Raw genomic sequence first — 18,172 nt, forward strand, 5'->3', positions numbered from 1 at the left:
GTCGCCAATGACATCCTGATTCAGACATTCAAAAGTATGGTGTCCAAGGACATCCTAAAGATTGAAAAACAACAAAATTTGAAGGAAAATTTTTCCTGGACACACCAAAAAATTCCCTCCCGAACACTCCCAAAACTTTTACAGGATTTGAAGCTCATTTTTATTTGATTTCGAGATTGGCTACATGAATATATCCCACACTCATGAATTAACACATAAATGAAGGTTTTCTTCATGGAACTTCACAGCCTTTCATGAAACTGTATTTATATCTAAACACCCTGCATATGTTCATACATAGTTGTCCAAGAAAAGAAGCAACTGGAAACCAAGGCAAGCACAAATAACCAAAATCGATCACGTTACCAAAAGGTCAACCACATCCATATAGCTGAAAGTTTAAATGGGAAACAAATCTGATGCGAGATCAAAGGTAATCGTAACGGCGTGATGCTAACATTCTTCTCAATTGAAAACATTCAAACCACAAACTCATATAGGTCAATTTCTGTCTGCAAAAAGCGACTTCGAAGACTTTACAGGGGAAAATTTATATAACAGATATATAGTACTGCAGAACATGTATTCCAATAACATGGAGAATAGTGATATCAGCTTGACGAGTGCAACCTCTCCTAGCAGAGAAACATTGATGAACTGCCAACAAAAGAAAATAATTTGCATGATGAAAGTTAAACTTTAGACCAACATAACTCAGAGGAGTATAGAAAGGCATTTCTGGTACATTGTCAAGATGATGATTCCGGCCGACTTGCTGCCTGCTTTGATTGGGACTGTCCTGCAGGAGGACCATCTTTTCGTCTCTCATATCTTTTGCTCACATATTTTGATTCTTTTCTTGGCTTTGGTTGATAAGTAGGGTATTTGCAGGGAATTATTTCCCCATTGATATATTTATCACCTAAAAGTACACAAAAGCACATTATATAACCATAATCTACCTGTCAAGTGAAACAAAAATTTCTTTGTATAACTTTGGTTAATTTAGCACAACCAACCTCCATAATCTTTATTTTTGACGTCTATGTAGGAATCAGGTAGCACCCAGAGTACTCCAGGCAATCCTACATCCAAAAGAATAAAATTCATTCTTAAGTCACGATAACAACATAGTTTAGAGTCTTTAGACAGACAACTGCCTGGTTAATATTCATACCCTTGAACTTTTCAGAGGTTTCTTCTGATACAGTACATTGAAATCCCGTATATGTAGTGGTGCTAAAAGCATACATGTTCTTCTTTGCTTCTTCCATGCTATGTAGAAAAAAAATCATATCTGAGATTTCTTTATTACAATTACCAGATACACATATACTCACAGAAATGGTATGTTATTTTATTACACACTCATAATAATTAAACACATAGATAAAGAAGTGCCAAAACTTGATAACTAAGAAAGGCTCATCCATGATATCTGGCCTGCGCTAATTTGCACAAATGCAGATCAATCTAGCTAGTTCTTAAGTTCCTGACAATGACTAAACTGCAAACCTGCTTGGATCTCAAAAGCTGAAGTGACAGATTCAGGTAAAGAGGTACATTTCCGGCCTAGGACAAAGATTCTGTTCTCATTAACCTCAATTTCTCAGGATAAACCGTTATAATGTAGTCTGAAAGTCGTTATAATGAGACAGATAACTTGCAATATATTCTCCTCTTCACTCTACTTCAACTTTATTGGCCAACTACTAGTTATGATCATTCAAGCAGAATCAAGATAATTGTAAGCAAAGCATTGTTCAATCTTATTTCTTTCATTCAATTCAAGGCTCCATCTTTATTCATAACCCTCAGGCTAAAACAAATAATATGTAACATTCACCACCTTAAACTCAATAAATTAAACAAAGGAATTCTCTTTCTATGTTTCATAAAGAACCCAGGGAAACAAACATACACAGAAAGCCAAAAACAAGTATAAATACATATACATATATATATATATACACACACACACACACACACACACACACACACAAGAAAAAATAGAAATTTGCAGCAGTTCCATACAAAGCCAAGCAAAACACACAGAAAATCTCATCAAAGTTTGACATTCCTCAACAAAACAAAACAAACCCAGAAAATCAAAAAGAGGAATTTTTAAACACTTCATAAAAAACCAAGCAAAACTCACAAAAACTTGCATCAAAATTTCATATTTTTCAGATTTGTAACTAAACAAAAGAAACCCAGAAAACAGAAAGTCTCACCTGCCAAGCACAGTAGCAAGAGTGTTAAGATAAGTCTCAATCATTTGTTCTCTTGTAGGAGCAGGGTCTTTAGGAAACTCCATAACAATAAGCCAATGGTTATAATCACAGCCAGGTAACATTATCGTTTCCCTTGGCTCATTGCTGCTGCTCCTCTTGGGTGAATAGTTACTGTCAAGTGCAGAAGCTTTGATAAAACGAGTAGGACGAATTATTGTTGTTGATGAGGACGGAAGGTGGTGAGTCAGTGAGTTGACTTGGAGAGTAGGTGGTGGAGCGAGTAGGAGACGAGTCGGAAGAAAGGATTTTGTGGGAAGAAGAAGAGTAGAAGGGTTTAAGAGAGTAGCCATTGAAGATGTGAAAGATAGACAGAGAGGGGCGAAGAGATTAGATTGTGATATTTTTTTTGAACTGACGAATTGAACTGAAAATATTATAAGGTTTGGGGACTTTGGGAAAGTTGATATTTTTAGTGTTTGATTTTGGGTCAATTTGTTTTTGGGCTAAAAATCCAAAATTCATGGCTTTGAAGTTATGACATCTGAAGGCATGGCCTAGGCAACAAAATGGGCTTAAAAGAGTCCAGGTGGTTATGCTTCCTGTGACATGGCCCACCTTGAGGAATGCCAAATCTAGGCCTTTAAAACCCAACCAAGTACATATAATAATATTAGGGTTGGCAGTCCAACCCGAAACCAGCCGAATCTGATCCGACCCGATCCTATAAGGTATTTTTTTTTTTTCAAAATTGATTTCGGGTCGAGTATTATTAAGGGAAAATTGGTGTCGGGTCTGGTTCGAATTTTAGGCAAACCCGATCCAATCCGATATTTTATAAAAAATTATTTTTTAATTATATATATTTATATTTAAAAAATAATATTTTATATTTAAAAAATAATATTTTATTAATTTTGGGTCAAGTTGGATCAGGTACAGTTTATATAATGTCGGATTCGAGTATAAAAAATAAAAAAATTTTCGAATCGAGTACGGATACGAATTTTATGTTTATAAAATCGGGTCGGGTTCGAGGCGAGCAAAAACTCGTCCCGACCCGTTGTCAACACTAAATATACCTATAATAAATGCCAAATACAGAAAAAATATATGTGATTATTTGAAATTTAGTTTAATTAATTTATATAATTATTGATAAAAGGTAATATCCAACATATTTAAAAGTTTGAATTCTAATATGTGCAATATTTTTGAGCCAATAATCGTACGATTTGTTAGTAAAATGCTGCATTCTTTTCAAATCTTGGTAGTTTTAAATATAAAAAATATATATAGGAAAAAAAACAATAAATTTTCCATGAATTACTCCTAGAAGAGTCTGCTGGAATATTTTCCATACCATTTGGCAATTGGCATCTAAGCAAACACACATCAGTATTGAAAATAACAGATTTGAAAATCTGCAACTCTTTCTCAACCACTCTTGGTCCATTATTCCTTCTTCAAAATGCAAAATAATTTTTTTAACAAGCAGTCAGTGAATGATGCAAGCTTGAAAACAGTGTCAAAATCATCTTGTTTTAAGTCAACCAGAGTAGTTAGTTGGGAGAATGGCAGGTAAGAAGAGAATAATTTATAAAGCTAGCTTAAGAGTGGTTTAGTTGGCTAATTATCAGTATTTTACATTGGATCTCAAAGGTACAAACATTCAAAGCTGTCTGTTATAACTCTAGCATATTGTATATCATTATTTTTCTCATATACAAAACTGATTCATGTTTTTTTTTTTAAAACAGTAAGTGATTTTTAGGATTTGCCTAGTATATTCACTGTTTCTACAGGTACAAGTAAGTTTATTTATGTTGTGTCTGACGAATTTATGAAAAATTACCTTCCTACGCCCTGTAATTGAAAAAAAAGAGTAAATTATTTTTACCACTTGAGCCAACCATTCATTGGTAAAATTTTATCAGTTTGATTTAGTCTGCTTCATGTATTTGAATACAAAACAGGTTCCAGCAGAGAAGCGTGTTTAATCAGTTGAATTTAGCAGTGTTAGATGGTGGGAAGACATGGACATGTACTTCTTAATATATCCCAACATCAGATCATACAGTGAGGGTTTCATTTATATAGTTAAATAATCCTTGCTCATAAAAAAACAAGGAATTTCAGCTGTTGGGAAAAAGCTAAAGTTGCCTCAGATTCAAACATGAAAATGTCAAGTGTTGTTGTTATCCTTGTTTCTTTCTCAGACATTCAACTTGAAAAGTGAAGACATCACTTGATAAAAAAATAGAACATTATCTAATCCTAGTCTTGAACTTGATTGAATGCTGACTCCACCGAGTGCGATTACAGCAGGTTTTCCTTTTTTTTTGGCAATTTTTAATTTCTGAAAGAAAGATATACCCTTTTTTCTCAGCTTATTAAACAATGCTTTCAATCATCAATCAATGATACAAATTTCAGTTTTCAAGCTTTTTGCATGGATAATGTGACTCTTCAATACATACAAATGGTCAATTCAGATTGCCGACCAGAAGAGTATTTTAAGGCTTTTGCATGAATAATTTATCCAGGTTGTCCAACTGTCTGCTTCAACCTCAGCAATCAACATCAGAAATTAAAAAAAAAAAAGATTACTATTAACATTACTGAGTAACTGCATTCTCGTCCCTCCAGGATTGGATTCAATAAGAATTTTATCATGGAAATTAGAAGAACATTTCAAAGTCTATTATTGTTCTAATATATTCAACAACCAAAACTTGTCTTAATCTTAAATCTGACATAGTTGCTTAACCAAAGAGAATTGTCCTAATTGGTGTGCTCCAGTCATCTTTCCGCACCTTCAATTATATGAACCAAATGTCTTGATAGGAGTCTCAGACCATAGGTAGGCCCGGATCCACGTTCAAAAGTAAGGTGTTCATGGATATTTTTAAAAATTGAAAATTAAAAAATTAAAAAAAAATTTTAAACACCCCTAAAATTTTTTTAGATATCCTTTCCGTCAATAAAATTGATAAATCGACATTTTTTTTTATATAAATTATATAAATAGATGTCCCGAAATTTTTTTTTGAATCCGTTACTTACAAGAAGACTTCTCCTAATACATACTAACTATCCAAGTTGCCGACAACTATTTGCAGATGAAGCTGCATGAGTGCAAAGAAAAAAAATTATTATCCAACAGGGATCAGATCAAAGATAGTCAAAGAATCACAACCTCTGTTTAACTTACATCATTTATATACGACATAATGTTATAATCTTCACGTCAGATGAAAATGATCATAACACTTCTAACCATTGTTACAACATGATACCCATTTCTTTTGAAATACATTATCCCTTCCTTTGACCAAATTCTCAAAATTTAACTAATAAATTGTAACAATCACGTTATCTGTTGATAGAATATTAAATTTTTAATTATAATAATTTAGATAAAAAGACTAATATTTACAAACTAAAGAGTCATAAATATCCTCAAATACTCTATTTCATAAAAAAAAAAATAGAGGGTATCCTAAATTTTGTGCGCATCAAATATATATCGGAATATAACAAAAATAATTTTTTTTTTAGATTTTTCTTGTTTAATTTGAAATTATCTCCTTTGAGAATAAATTTCATAGACAATGAATGGGTTCTATTATTGTACTTTGTAAATTACATCTCCGACTTGTATTTTTCAAAGCCATCATTTTCACGATTTCCACATGCATCTATTAAATTCTTGTAGCATTCATGTATCTTATTTCGACAATAATTTGAACAAGAAATCGACTATATAATTTGGCAGGATTATTATTTTCTACATCTATATTAGGATGAAAGAATTTTATTTACATTATTGTTAATTTTTTATTTAAATATGATAAATAAAAAATTCGTATATTAATTAGAAGTGTTCATGAATCACGTCGCATGTTAATAACTTCTAGCTTAAAAATGAAGTGATCTCTCCGTACCTAAATTTTTTTACCTTCCAATAGTTTAAAAGGTACCTCTTTTTACTTTGATTTTCTAGGCAACGTCCTTTGCTTTATTATTGTTGTAAAATTTCATTATCCATCAATCATCTTTTGATTCATAATCAACATCAAATTTAAACTGTAATTGGTTGCTATAGTGGTCCTTGTCCCTAAAAAGCAAAACCTCTACCTTTCCATATCACACTAAAAAAGTTTCTTTCTCTTTGTGATATTTCCTCATCTTTTAATCACTCTCAACTCAACATTTAACTTTCTACCATTTTTCCTTCTTTAACCTAAAAGTGATATTTAACATTATAAGTATATATGTTTACTCACAAAAATTAGTTCAGATGGTAAAGAAAATAAAATTTTAAACGTATCATATCATTGTGAGAAAATACATTTTTAAAATCATTGGAAGATAGGATTAAACTCTGATAAAATAGTACAATTGTTATAAAGATAAGATTAAACCTAAACAAAACCTAAAAATACCTATAAATTAATTGATAAAAATCAACTTTTATCGGCCGATTATCATCAATTATCGATAGAATATCAACGGATTAGCAATACTGACAGATAAAATTTTACGTTGGTAATTAATGATGGAATTTTAAATTTACTGATAAAATACTATTATCAACATGCTTACTACCAATGAAAATTTTCATCGATAAAATATTTTACCGAAGAAATTTAAGCTATTATTGAGAGAAAAATTACATCGATAAAACCATGTTTCTTGATAATTTAAGTTATTACCAATGAAAATTATGTCGATAAATCTTATTTTTTGATAATCTGAGAAAATACACTTTTAAAATCGTCTGAAGATAAGATTAAACTCTAACAAGATGTTACAATTGTTAGAAGATAAGATTAAATCTAAACAAAACAAAAAAATACAGATAAATTTATTGACAAAAATCAGCTTTTACTAACCGATTATCAATCAATTACTGACGAATTGCCAATGGATTAGCAATAAATTATTAACATATTTTATTGATGGAGTGCCAACGCAATAAACAACGAAAAATTTACCGACAAAATTTTATGTCAATAATCACTAATGAAATTTTAAATTTACCTATGGAATACTATTATCGATATGCTTACCACCAATGAAAATTTTCATCGATAAAATATTTTACCAAAGGAATTTAAGTTATTATTGAGAGAAAAATTCCATTGATAAAGCCTTGTTTCTCAATAATTTAAATTATTAATAATGAAAATTATGTCGATAAATCATATTTTCTAATAATGTGAGAAAATAAACTTTTAAAATCGTTCGAAAATAATATTAAACTCAAACAAAACTTTGCAATTGTTAAAATATACGATTAAACCCAAACAAAACCCAAGAATCCTTTTAACTTGATATTTGAGGGTGTTTCATTTGGCATATCTAAAAAGCATGTGGGAATTGAATGAAAATAAAACTGTCCATGTTCATTAACCATATGAATTCATGATTCTCTTGCAATTTTATAAGGTTTATATATACATAAACGAGGACTTCACTTTCTTATATGAATAATAAGCTACAACATTCAACACTTGTTCTTAAATTGTTGATAGAGATAGTGTCCAAATTAGTATTTTCTAACTTCAATTCAAAGGAATCACTCAACCTAATCTTAAAACCTATAAAAAGAATTTCAACATTTAGTTTGGAGCCAAGGTGGAAGCAAAGCAAGTTAGATATCCAAAAACATTAAAATCATTTTAAAAATGCCTTTCGTGCATCTTTTGTCACCAATCTAACATAAAATCAAAATCAAAACAATCACAACAATAAGAGAATCAATATTATACTTTAATATCTCATTGAGTATTTATTTATATATATATATATATAGCATACGTGGCTTTGTTAATTTACATAAGATCGGATTCTTGTAACACTCCATCAATCTGCTAGTGATATATTAATTTTATATCAAAATATTTTAAAAATTTATTATAATATGTAAAAAAATATTTAAATTTAAATTTATAAAATGTTTTTTATAAATAAAAATCATAAAATTTTTAAATTAAAACAAATAATATTTAAAAAATTAAATGTGAATTTCTATACTTCTTGCATACAATGCACCTTTTATATCAAAGACTATTCCACCGATGAGAATCTCTAACTGCCTTGTTTGGCCAAACTAGCAAAGCATATCGATTATATCCATTAGCTTTCCTATGGATAGTGTGTCACGGTACGTTCCTAATCCCTTCATATAAGCTCTCAGCACGATAAAATAATTTGACTAAATGGATATCTTCCAATCATCTCAAAGTCTTCACATCCAACGGCTACCAATGCGCCTGGCGTTTTTCATATTTTTGGCTGGGCTCCAACCGAAAGAAGATCAGCCCTCGTCGCTTTCTGTGCCGTGATTGGTCTCAATCTAGAGGTGTCCTCACAAAGGACCATACGTCTGGCGGTATGGTCAAATGTGAATGCTTGCCACGTGGCTTGGTCTGAGAAGTGTCCCCCACCTCAAATATTATTTTCGGCTCCATCTCTGCAGCCGTGATCTAGGTGGACCTTGGGTCCCACGTAGCACCGTGGGCCCCTGACATAAAGTGCACGTGGAGTTGTCGCCTTTTTATCTTTTCAAGTCCTCCTCGCCGATTTATTAAACTTGTGATCGTGATAGTCTGATACACGTTGGGCTTTGATTCTATGTTAGTAAGCGGATAGAACCTAAAAATGTTTTTTAGATTTTAAAAAATAATTATTGAAATTTTTTTTTTAAGCTAATGCTGCCATAGTTGTTTTTCAAAATGTATTTGGATACATATATATTTTTTAAAATTATCAACATAAATTAAAATTGATATTTCATTGAAAATTTATTGAATTGATAATAGTATTTTTCTATTTAAAATTTATTTAATTTATATTATTATTTACAATATTAAGATCTAATTTGTCACAATTCTAAAATTCAATATTGAGTTTATCATTGTATTTCAATTTTATTAAATTTTATTACTATGCTTTCAATTGCATTAATTTTTAAAGAAAAACAATTGAATTATAATATTTTATAAAATTCTGTTAATGTATGTGGCAAATTTTTATTAATTATGTTAATTTGAGTTAAAAAATAAATAAAATTAAAGGTATAATGATAAATTTTAATGAAATTAAATTACATAGCAAATTCAATATTAACTCATAATAAAATGACAAATTTGATCTTAATCCCATTATTGATTTATATAACAGAAAAAAATCTTGTACACAACTATAGTGCCACTAACTTGCAAAAGAAGGGGGGGGGGGGGTCCTCTTTCATAGTCATAAAATAGGCATAAAACCAAGAGATAATGTTCAAGCATGTGATTATTGGACTATGAAAAAGATATTTGTCTTTGATCTTTAATTTTTAACTCTTTATTTGAGGGGTTGATTTTGGATTTCCCAATGGAGTAAGTACCACACTCTCCAATTTTTTTGTAATCACTCAAAAAAAATCCAATGCTTAACTCGTTTCATTAATATAATTTGATCACTTCAATAATTTATTCAAAGTACCATTTCATTTCTTTCCACACTTCATAGAATCATTGGTGAAGTTGCTTTCAAATGTCTTGTTTATGGGATTGGAGTGTTAGCCCTTACCTACAAATCTCCCTTATCACTGATTTGTGATTAAAAAAAAAATGGTGTACAACATTATGTTGGTGAAGTGACCTATTTGCCATAAAAATGTTTGTTGCTATGAATAAAGCAATGGAATGAAGACTTTATGATTTAATCATTATTAAGATTAATTTAATCATTTTTAAGATATAATATTTAATAAATTTATAATTTAAATTTTAATATTTATAATTTTTTTAAATACGACGTCTTTTGTGAAAAAAAAAAAAAAGGTATAGGAGGAAGGCTTTTATAAAATGGATGATGAAGGCATTTAATAGTGGATAAAGTTAGCATCAACCTTGCATTATAGACAAAAAGATGCTATGCTTTGATGACACTTCTTGCTTACCATCTTGAAAGAGATTTCACCACAACTTTTTAGGTTGTTGTTCTCCAAGTCAAGTGTCCAATTATTTCTTTCTTTCCAAGCTTAAGGGCTGTTTGGAATTCACATTTTATGATTCAGATTTATAGAATCTTTTAAACTAAATGTTTTAGGTATACACATCCTAATTAAGGCTAATTTTTTACTTGATCAAAGTTTCATTATCATTTTTGCTTGTTCACTAGCATGACTTGTATGATGAGCTTAAATTGGTTCATAAAAAACCAAGTCAACTTGAGTATCTCAAGGTGAAAATTATGAACTAGAGAACAATTTTTCTTTTTTTAATATTTGAAGTTATTAAGATTTAATTTTTGATTATTGAAATTAAAAATTCGATATTCCACCATCTAATGACATTATTGTCAGGAGGGAACATAGTTTTTCTAAGCAAAGGAAACTTAAGATTCTTAAACACACCATTTGAAGTCAGTTCTACTATATTCTATGACCTGATTTTAATCAAGTTATAGCAAACAGTTAGGAATAAAATGTTAAATTGTGATCAATTTCTTACAAGGTAGGCTTGTTTCTCTCCATTGAATTATATAGTCATGTAATTTTCTTTTTAATTTATATAAGAAAACCTAATCCCACATTTTTAATTTTAGTAAAGGTCCAATCAAGACCTAGAAATGCCTTCATTTTCTAGTAGAAACTTCAACATCAATAAATCACCATCTCTTGTACATTGAACAAAGAAAACTACCAACTTTTGTTGAGTTGATAATGTGATTGCAACCTTAATGTGTGCTGTGGAAAACTCATAAGTAAAAGGAAGCATTCATTTCTACCAGAAAATTTCCCATGTTATTATTGTTATGATCATGGCAACAGTCCCTTGCACCACAACAATAAACCAACAGGCAGACATAAAAAAAAAAAAAAAGGGAAGGCAAAGAAAGAAAAATACCTAATCTCCTCTTCATTCACTTTCAATTGCTTTTTTTTTTTTTTTTAATCTTTCTTTATTTCTTTTAGAAAAATGGCTTTTATTTGAAAACTGAAAAACTGTCCCTGGGAATTGTCTCTTTCTTTCTGTGTTTTATGTCTGGTGACTCTACTATAATTGTCTGTCTGGATCCTGACATTGTCCTCTGATAAAACAAAACTGCTTTTATTTGTTTACTCAGAGATTGGCACTATTAAAGGGAACAGCCTCTGATTCTACCTTATCTCTTCATGCCACTTTAAAACACAAGTTGACGCCTGATCAGCAGTTCTTGTCTTTTGAGTTTTTCATGACCATTTTGTATGAATACCAGGACAATTTTATGGCCTGACACAGAATTGCAGGGGCCAAGTGACACACTCTCACAGTTGGCTTACATTGACATTGTTTTAATTAACATTGAATTTTGTCACATTCCTTTTAAATACATACCTTATAACTTTGGCTTCATAGGAAAATATCATGAATATAAACAATAAAATATTGAAAAGGGGGTGGGAGTTGGAGGTTGAGAGAAAAGTACCCTTTAGTTTTGAAGATGATTTCTTTTAATCTAATTTCAATCTCAGCTAATGAATGGGGTCAAAAAAATTACTGAGAGGTCAAGTGATGTGATTTGATGAAGTATTGAGGAACAAGCAAATTGAGTTTCAGAGAACAATTCTAAATCTAAGCTTAATCTTCTTGGAACATGCATGTAAATTGATGCTGAAAAGGTCTTTCATCAAAAGCTGCTATCATCTTGAAAATAATGGAAAAAGATGGGTGTTTATGGTAGTTGTCTTTCTTGTTTGCCGTTTTAGTAAATGGCCCATGAGACTTCAGTGGGCATGATTCCTGGCTGGAATTAAGAACCAAATTCCCATGAAATGTGATGATTATCAAGAGATAAAACAGCTAAGCAAAAAGATAATTTTTTTTTTTTTGGAAGAGCTTTCCTTGAAACATGAACTGTTTTTGTACATGGCTAAATCAAAATTCCCTATGCATATAAAACAACAATTGAAAAGAAAAAAGAAACATAAAAACATGTGGGGGATTAACCTAGAATGGGTCCAATTAACTTTTCCCTAACATGATCACAGAAACAGTTGTTGTGAACTTCCATGAAAAGAGACCACTTAAGAATAGTCCCTCCATTGCCTTTAATTCTTGTTGCTCCATTGCTTATGGCCAGGTAACCATTTGGGACATTTAGGACTGAAGTAACTGGACACGGTCCTTGAGTTCAAAAGCTCAACAATGGGAGCAAATTTAACGCATCTTGGAGTCTTGTACTGGTTAATTGATGCACCTAAGCTAATGGCATAGTCCATCAGCTTGTCAAATGTTCCTGGTTCAACAATCTTGATCTCAAGAGGTCCAATTGATCTGTCACATACACGCCCTTGGCGGTATACACTGTTGAGGGACCCTTCAATGGTCAAGCAACAGTCCTCAAAAATTGAGGGAGGAATTGGGGTGGTGCCATTGAGGCTAAGTTCCCAGTAAAGCACATAGTGACCTGGAATTGTAGTTGTATCTGCATAACTAGTGTACTCAGCCAATGTTGCATCAAATGGCAGCAAATGGTTCACTGCATTCTTGACAGCATTTTGAAGTTCAACCTCGTCAGTCTTATCTGAATCAATGCTCAAAACCACATTTTTCCTGCATATGAAATTGAATTGTGGTGCCTTGTTCTTGAACCCTGCTACCCTTAGCACATCACCAACTCTATAGCGGTAAAGTCCTGCAAAAATATTAGAGTTTTAACATTCAATAGAAGCAGACAATTAAAACTATACAATAATTCTTAAAATTTTAACTTGATGTAGCAAAAAATTTGCCTGCATAAGTGGTGACAACAAGCTCATACTCTTGGCCAAGCTTAACATCAACAAGGTCAACCAATTCTTGTTGTTCTTTCTCATTCAAAGATTTGGGAACAGAAATAGAATTGGTGATTCCATTGTTTCTGTGAACTGGCAAGAATTCAAAGTAGGCCATGGTCGGAATAAGAGTATAGGAAACTTCACTTGGCTTGCAAAGAGGCTTCAGGTTGACACCAAAATAGCATTCACTAGATGCATACATAGTGCAGACAAGAGGGAGGCCATTGCTATAGTAATCAAGAGTGGGAATATACTGTGACATGGTCCCAGTCACAATCACATCCACATATTTCGTATTAGGCCATAACCTTGTTATGATCCCTTGCCATGAATCTTTGCTACACTCAGCCTCAATAAAATCAGCAAGCTTAAGGTCAGGTTTCAGGATTTTTGTGACAGCATCTCGGACAGATTGGTCAGTGATTTGGGCATCAATGGTTCCAGTTCTTATATCATTGCAAAGGAGAGGCCAATGTTTTTCAAGAAACCTGATAGCCCTGATGAAGCCAGAGGCAAAAACAGCACCAACCCTGAGGACTTCTTTGTGTTGGCAAAGTCCACAAAGCAATTGAGAGTACATGCTTTGGTAGGAATCGGGACAAAGAATGGTTTGATTTGGGCTAGTGTAGTTTGTGTTAGGGTCATATGGCCTATCTTTGAAATAGTTACTTTTGTAGTAGCTAGTGAGAACTGGGCGTGCCACAAGGCCACCAGGTGTCTTAGCCTCCGATTTAATAAACAAAAAGTACATTCCTTTGCCTTTGTCTAGACCAGGTACAAATTGGCCCATAACAGGCATCAATAGGCTATACAGCAGTGACCTCCTCCCCAACTCCTCTTCAATCGTTGGCATCAACTTTCTCTCCCCACCTGATGTCCCAGAGCTGAAAAAAAGAAACCAAAACTACCCATTAGCCAAAACCAACTTAAAAAAATGCAAAGAAACCAAAAAGTTATTGTTGTGCATGAAAATCAGGAACTTTGAGATGGACTTGGAGCAGAGGAAGCATACCATTAAAAAAAAAAAGGAAAAAGAACTGAAATCTAACATGTATAGAAAAAAGGGTTGGTTCATTTTCTTATCCTGACCTTGTCAAGAACTCAGAAATGGGCTTGGAACAAAGGATTGGAGAGGTATCACCATTGGCAATACGGTTAATATGAGGCTGGATATCCTCATAGGTGATGACAGGCACGATCTTTTTGAAAGTCTCTCGATCAGTGTGACCATTTAGGCCATGTCTTTGCAAGTACTCAACATGAGCATTGCGTGAAAGGATCTCTTCCAGGACTTTCTTTTGAACTTCATCAGCGTTTGAAGTCACATCTTCAATGAACTGAAGGGTCTTCTTGTTCTTCAGTTCCAGGTTGTAATCTGATGGCTTCTGGGTGTTTTTTGGTGCTTCTGGCATGATTCTGGCTTTTGTTTTTCCTATTGTTTTTGCACTTTTCAATGAGAAAAGCCTCTCAAAAAATAGGTTTCAAGTCTTTTAAGAGCCAAGAAAGAGAGAAAAGAGAGCTGTTTGATAGAAGAGATGGAGTCTTTGCCTTTGGCTTTGGTGTGAAGGATAAAGGAGAAAGGATTATTGGTTTATATAGAGGGAGAAATGGAGTTTATTAAACAAATACTAGTACAATGAAGGGTATAAATGTAAATTCATTTTTTCCAATTTACCAACATTTTTTTGTCCCTCTTCAGAGCATGGCTTGAAGAAAAGAAAAGTTTCATGTTTTTTTTTTTTTTTTTGTCAAATCCCATATGCTTAAATTAAAAAAAAGTAAGCATGCAAAATTCCACATTGCAATGATTTTTCATAAAGTTTTATCTCCCATTGACCAATTCCAGTGTCTCACTAAAATCCCATGTACCCGATTGTCACATTATCATCTCATTTTATTTTATTTTTTAAAAAATTTAAAACAATTAAGCTACTTAATCTCTTGTGTCAAAATAAAATATATCATATCTAATAGCTTAAGACATGTGATTATAAGTCGTGCATTTAATATGATCTCAACAAGTGATCACTGATAAGATTTAAATTCAAAATTTTTTCGTCCAAAAAATAAGCATAATCGATTGAACCAACCATTTGTTAGTTATCCTCTCATTTTATCATTTAGTTAAAAAAGACACTTCTTATTTTTTTATTTAAAAAATTTATTCAAAATTTAATTGTTACATAGTATCTTCGATATCTAATCATCAATATCACATATAATTTTAAGCCAAACAGTCATATTTAATTAATTACATCATAATCCATAAAATATAAAAATAAAAATTAAATTCGACATATAATTATTCTCAACACTTTCTTCATTCTCTTCTACTCCCTGCTTCCTTATTTGCTTGCTTCGTTTTTTTCGTTGATTTCAAGAATGCAATCTTTAACTATTTTTTTATTAATATTGTTTACTCAAAAAAGTTCATTACTTTTATATTTTAAAAATACATAATTAATTTCTTGATAGAAAATATTACTATATGCATTTTTTTATAATTAAACTTATCAAAATTTAAATTTTAATAATAGAAACTAAATGTCTAATACTATATATATATATACATACTCTTTCTATCTCTTTTTTTTTTCTATTTATTTTTTTATGTCCAAAAATTATGTTTTTTTAATATTTAAAACTTTTACATTTTTATATTTTAAAATTATTTTTTTAATATTAAAAATCATAAAACTTTAATTTTGTAAAAAAAATTTCAAAATTAATTTTTTTAAAAGGCATATAATTTTAAAAAATATTATATATATGTTTAAATATTTTTGAAAAGGATAATTTGATACATTAACGAGAAAAATACCTTTTTAAACGGGTAGAAGAGGTTGACCGGCAGTTTTCGATAAAACCGCAGTAAAATCACCGGTAACATGTGTGCTAGTACTACGGGTGTCTCACAAAATACCGGCAACCATTTCTTTAATTTAATTTTTTTTTAAGAATTTTTATTTTTTTCTTACTTGCCATTCCCGGTAATAGAAAAACGGCGTTTACCCTTCAATTTCTCACGAGAGCTTATGTCAATATCTCTTGAAAAATTAAAAAGAGAAAAGAAAAATTGAGAGAAATAAATTTTTTAAGAAAAAATTTGAAGATAGATAAATTGTTTAATTATTTAAGTCAAGACAAGATATATCATATTTAATAATTTAAAATAAATAATTATAGATCGTACATTAAAAATGAATCCAATAAATGATCAACTTAAAATAAATTATTATAGATCTTATATTTAAAAAAATTTAATAAATAATCATCAATAAAATTTAAATTCAAAATTTTTTTATAAAAAAAATAAATCGTAATTAATTAAATTAATTATTTGTTAATAATTGGGAGAAATAATTGTGTGTTACATGTGTAAGGTAAATAATGGGAGGTTTTTATTTTGTAATTTATTTGATGAAGGATCCAAGTGGAACCATCTAGCTGGATGCCAAGCTTAATATGTTGACACGTGTGGGAAAGGAGTTCAGTGCCTTCATCAAGTTTTTTTAACGAGGATTTTAATCTTCATCATTCCCTCGCCAAATACTCGGCTTGTATACCATACCCTGTCTATGCTGGTATAACATTATTAGTTTCTTCTTTAAGATTTCGAGTATTTTGGGTTTGACTTATATAATAAAATTGCAATGAAATTAGAGTACAAATTTAAACTAAAATTGTCAAATATTCTTTATATAAAAAATATTTTTAATATTAATTATTTATTATAAATCTATTTAAGAGTATAATTAGAAGATTTTAACATTATGATATGATAAAAGCAATCGAATAAAACTCTCAAATGAATTATAATCTATGATTCATATAAAAAATCAACACAATTTGATTTTTGTTTATAATTATCATTTGAAATACATTGAAAATGTTGAGAGAAATCACTAACAATCATTTTATGAAAAAATTATTTAAACATCTTAAATCTAATAAAGTTGTATTAATGAATCAAATAAGTTTGATAAAAGAAAGTATAAGGTAAGCATTGAATATGGTATAGTTATGGTCTTCAATTTATATTTATGAACTAGAAATACATTTAATACATATGGGTAAGGGTTTTATGTCTCATCTATATTTGTTGACTACAATAATGTAATGTTTATGAAATCTTGATATTATTAATGAAAACTGGAAAATATAATTCATATGACTTTAAATGTACATGGTCCTCAACTGTGGGCTATAAAAATCTAATAGGATTTTGACTTGGTATTTAAGTAGCCATTTATATACACATACATATTATATATATATATATATATGTTTATCATATACAAGAAAGGCATTATTAATCACTTTAAGGGACCTACATGTTATAATTGAAGTCTAACTTTTCAGAAAGTGATAGTAAAAATAAGTGCAAAGAAAAAATTGACACATGATATTTTTAATAATTTACTCTTAACATAAAAATTACGTTTAATTTACAATTATTATGTAATTTTCATCGTAAAAAAAATTTTAAATTAGTGACCTTTAAATGTACGAACGATTAGGGCAATTAAATTACTTATGTATATTTATTTTGTTTAAAGATAATCAGTGTCGGGATAATAATTATACTCCATACAACTTAATATCTTAAGGGATTGATTTAATTAGTTGATAAAGGAGAGAGCTCCCATTCTTTTTTAACCAGGATTTGATTTTTGTGTGGAGTATTTCAAAAGTAAAATTCTAAATACACCCGTAAGGGAGTACATCCTTAAATCATTTGAAAAAAAAAAAATCTAAATAAAGTTTGAAGACACCTTGAACATATGAATTATAAAAAATGTATATTACTATAGGGTTTGATTTCATTCATTCAAAGAAAGTGTATTTGATTGCTGTATGTGAACAAAAGATATACTAAAAATAAAAAATAAAAAATAATAGTAATATTATACTAAAATATATAATACTAAATAGAATAGACTAATAGAATAAAGATGTGGAAAAACTTGCTAGCCTAACCAAGAATGCGTGCAGGGTGTGAGAATAGACCAATAACTAAATTTTGCACCATTATTGATATGACTTTTTTTTTTTTTTTTTTGTAAAGTATTAAGAATGCATGTCTTGGAAGGAAGCATCAAGTCTTGCTAGGGTTACA

The 18,172-nt window shown here is 30.4% G+C and overlaps 2 protein-coding genes across 3 annotated transcripts; both read right to left on the bottom strand.

The window, feature by feature from the left end:
- Nucleotides 1-434: 434 nt before the first annotated feature.
- LOC111302289 (multiple organellar RNA editing factor 9, chloroplastic-like) lies at nt 435-2,671 on the bottom strand. 2 transcript variants are annotated; one of them, XM_022898218.2, is made up of 5 exons: nt 2,235-2,670; nt 1,178-1,275; nt 1,020-1,085; nt 746-922; nt 435-657 (listed from the first exon to the last, which is right to left on the bottom strand). In XM_022898218.2, the coding sequence occupies exons 1-4, from the start codon at nt 2,582-2,584 to the stop codon at nt 750-752; spliced, it is 687 nt and encodes a 228-aa protein (XP_022753953.1). In that variant the 5' UTR covers nt 2,585-2,670; the 3' UTR covers nt 435-657; nt 746-749. The 2 variants fall into 2 exon arrangements, with proteins under 2 accessions (XP_022753953.1, XP_089600558.1); XM_089744432.1 differs by having other exon boundaries at nt 435-922; nt 2,235-2,671.
- A 9,398-nt stretch (nt 2,672-12,069) lies between these two features.
- LOC111302290 (indole-3-acetic acid-amido synthetase GH3.6) lies at nt 12,070-14,616 on the bottom strand. The gene is made up of 3 exons (XM_022898219.2): nt 14,143-14,616; nt 13,009-13,937; nt 12,070-12,911 (listed from the first exon to the last, which is right to left on the bottom strand). The coding sequence occupies exons 1-3, from the start codon at nt 14,463-14,465 to the stop codon at nt 12,325-12,327; spliced, it is 1,839 nt and encodes a 612-aa protein (XP_022753954.1). The 5' UTR covers nt 14,466-14,616; the 3' UTR covers nt 12,070-12,324.
- Nucleotides 14,617-18,172: the final 3,556 nt, after the last annotated feature.

The sequence above is a fragment of the Durio zibethinus genome, chromosome 15, assembly GCF_047325235.1.
Source record: "Durio zibethinus cultivar Kanyao isolate XHJ-2024 chromosome 15, ASM4732523v1, whole genome shotgun sequence".
NCBI lineage: Eukaryota > Viridiplantae > Streptophyta > Magnoliopsida > Malvales > Malvaceae > Durio > Durio zibethinus.

What these genes read in the sequence shown, in the direction of transcription:
- LOC111302289 (XM_089744432.1), bottom strand. Translation starts at nt 2,584, where the DNA reads ATGGCTACTCTCTTAAACCCTTCTACTCTTCTTCTTCCCACAAAATCC. An exon ending in CTTGCTACTGTGCTTGGCAG is followed by an intron (nt 1,276 to 2,234) that starts GTGAGACTTTCT and finishes TTTTCTACATAG; the next exon opens with CATGGAAGAAGCAAAGAAGA. An exon ending in CAAAAATAAAGATTATGGAG is followed by an intron (nt 923 to 1,019) that starts GTTGGTTGTGCT and finishes GTGTACTTTTAG; the next exon opens with GTGATAAATATATCAATGGG.
- LOC111302290 (XM_022898219.2), bottom strand. Translation starts at nt 14,465, where the DNA reads ATGCCAGAAGCACCAAAAAACACCCAGAAGCCATCAGATTACAACCTG. An exon ending in ATTTCTGAGTTCTTGACAAG is followed by an intron (nt 13,938 to 14,142) that starts GTCAGGATAAGA and finishes TCTTTTTTTCAG; the next exon opens with CTCTGGGACATCAGGTGGGG. An exon ending in TGTTGTCACCACTTATGCAG is followed by an intron (nt 12,912 to 13,008) that starts GCAAATTTTTTG and finishes ATATTTTTGCAG; the next exon opens with GACTTTACCGCTATAGAGTT.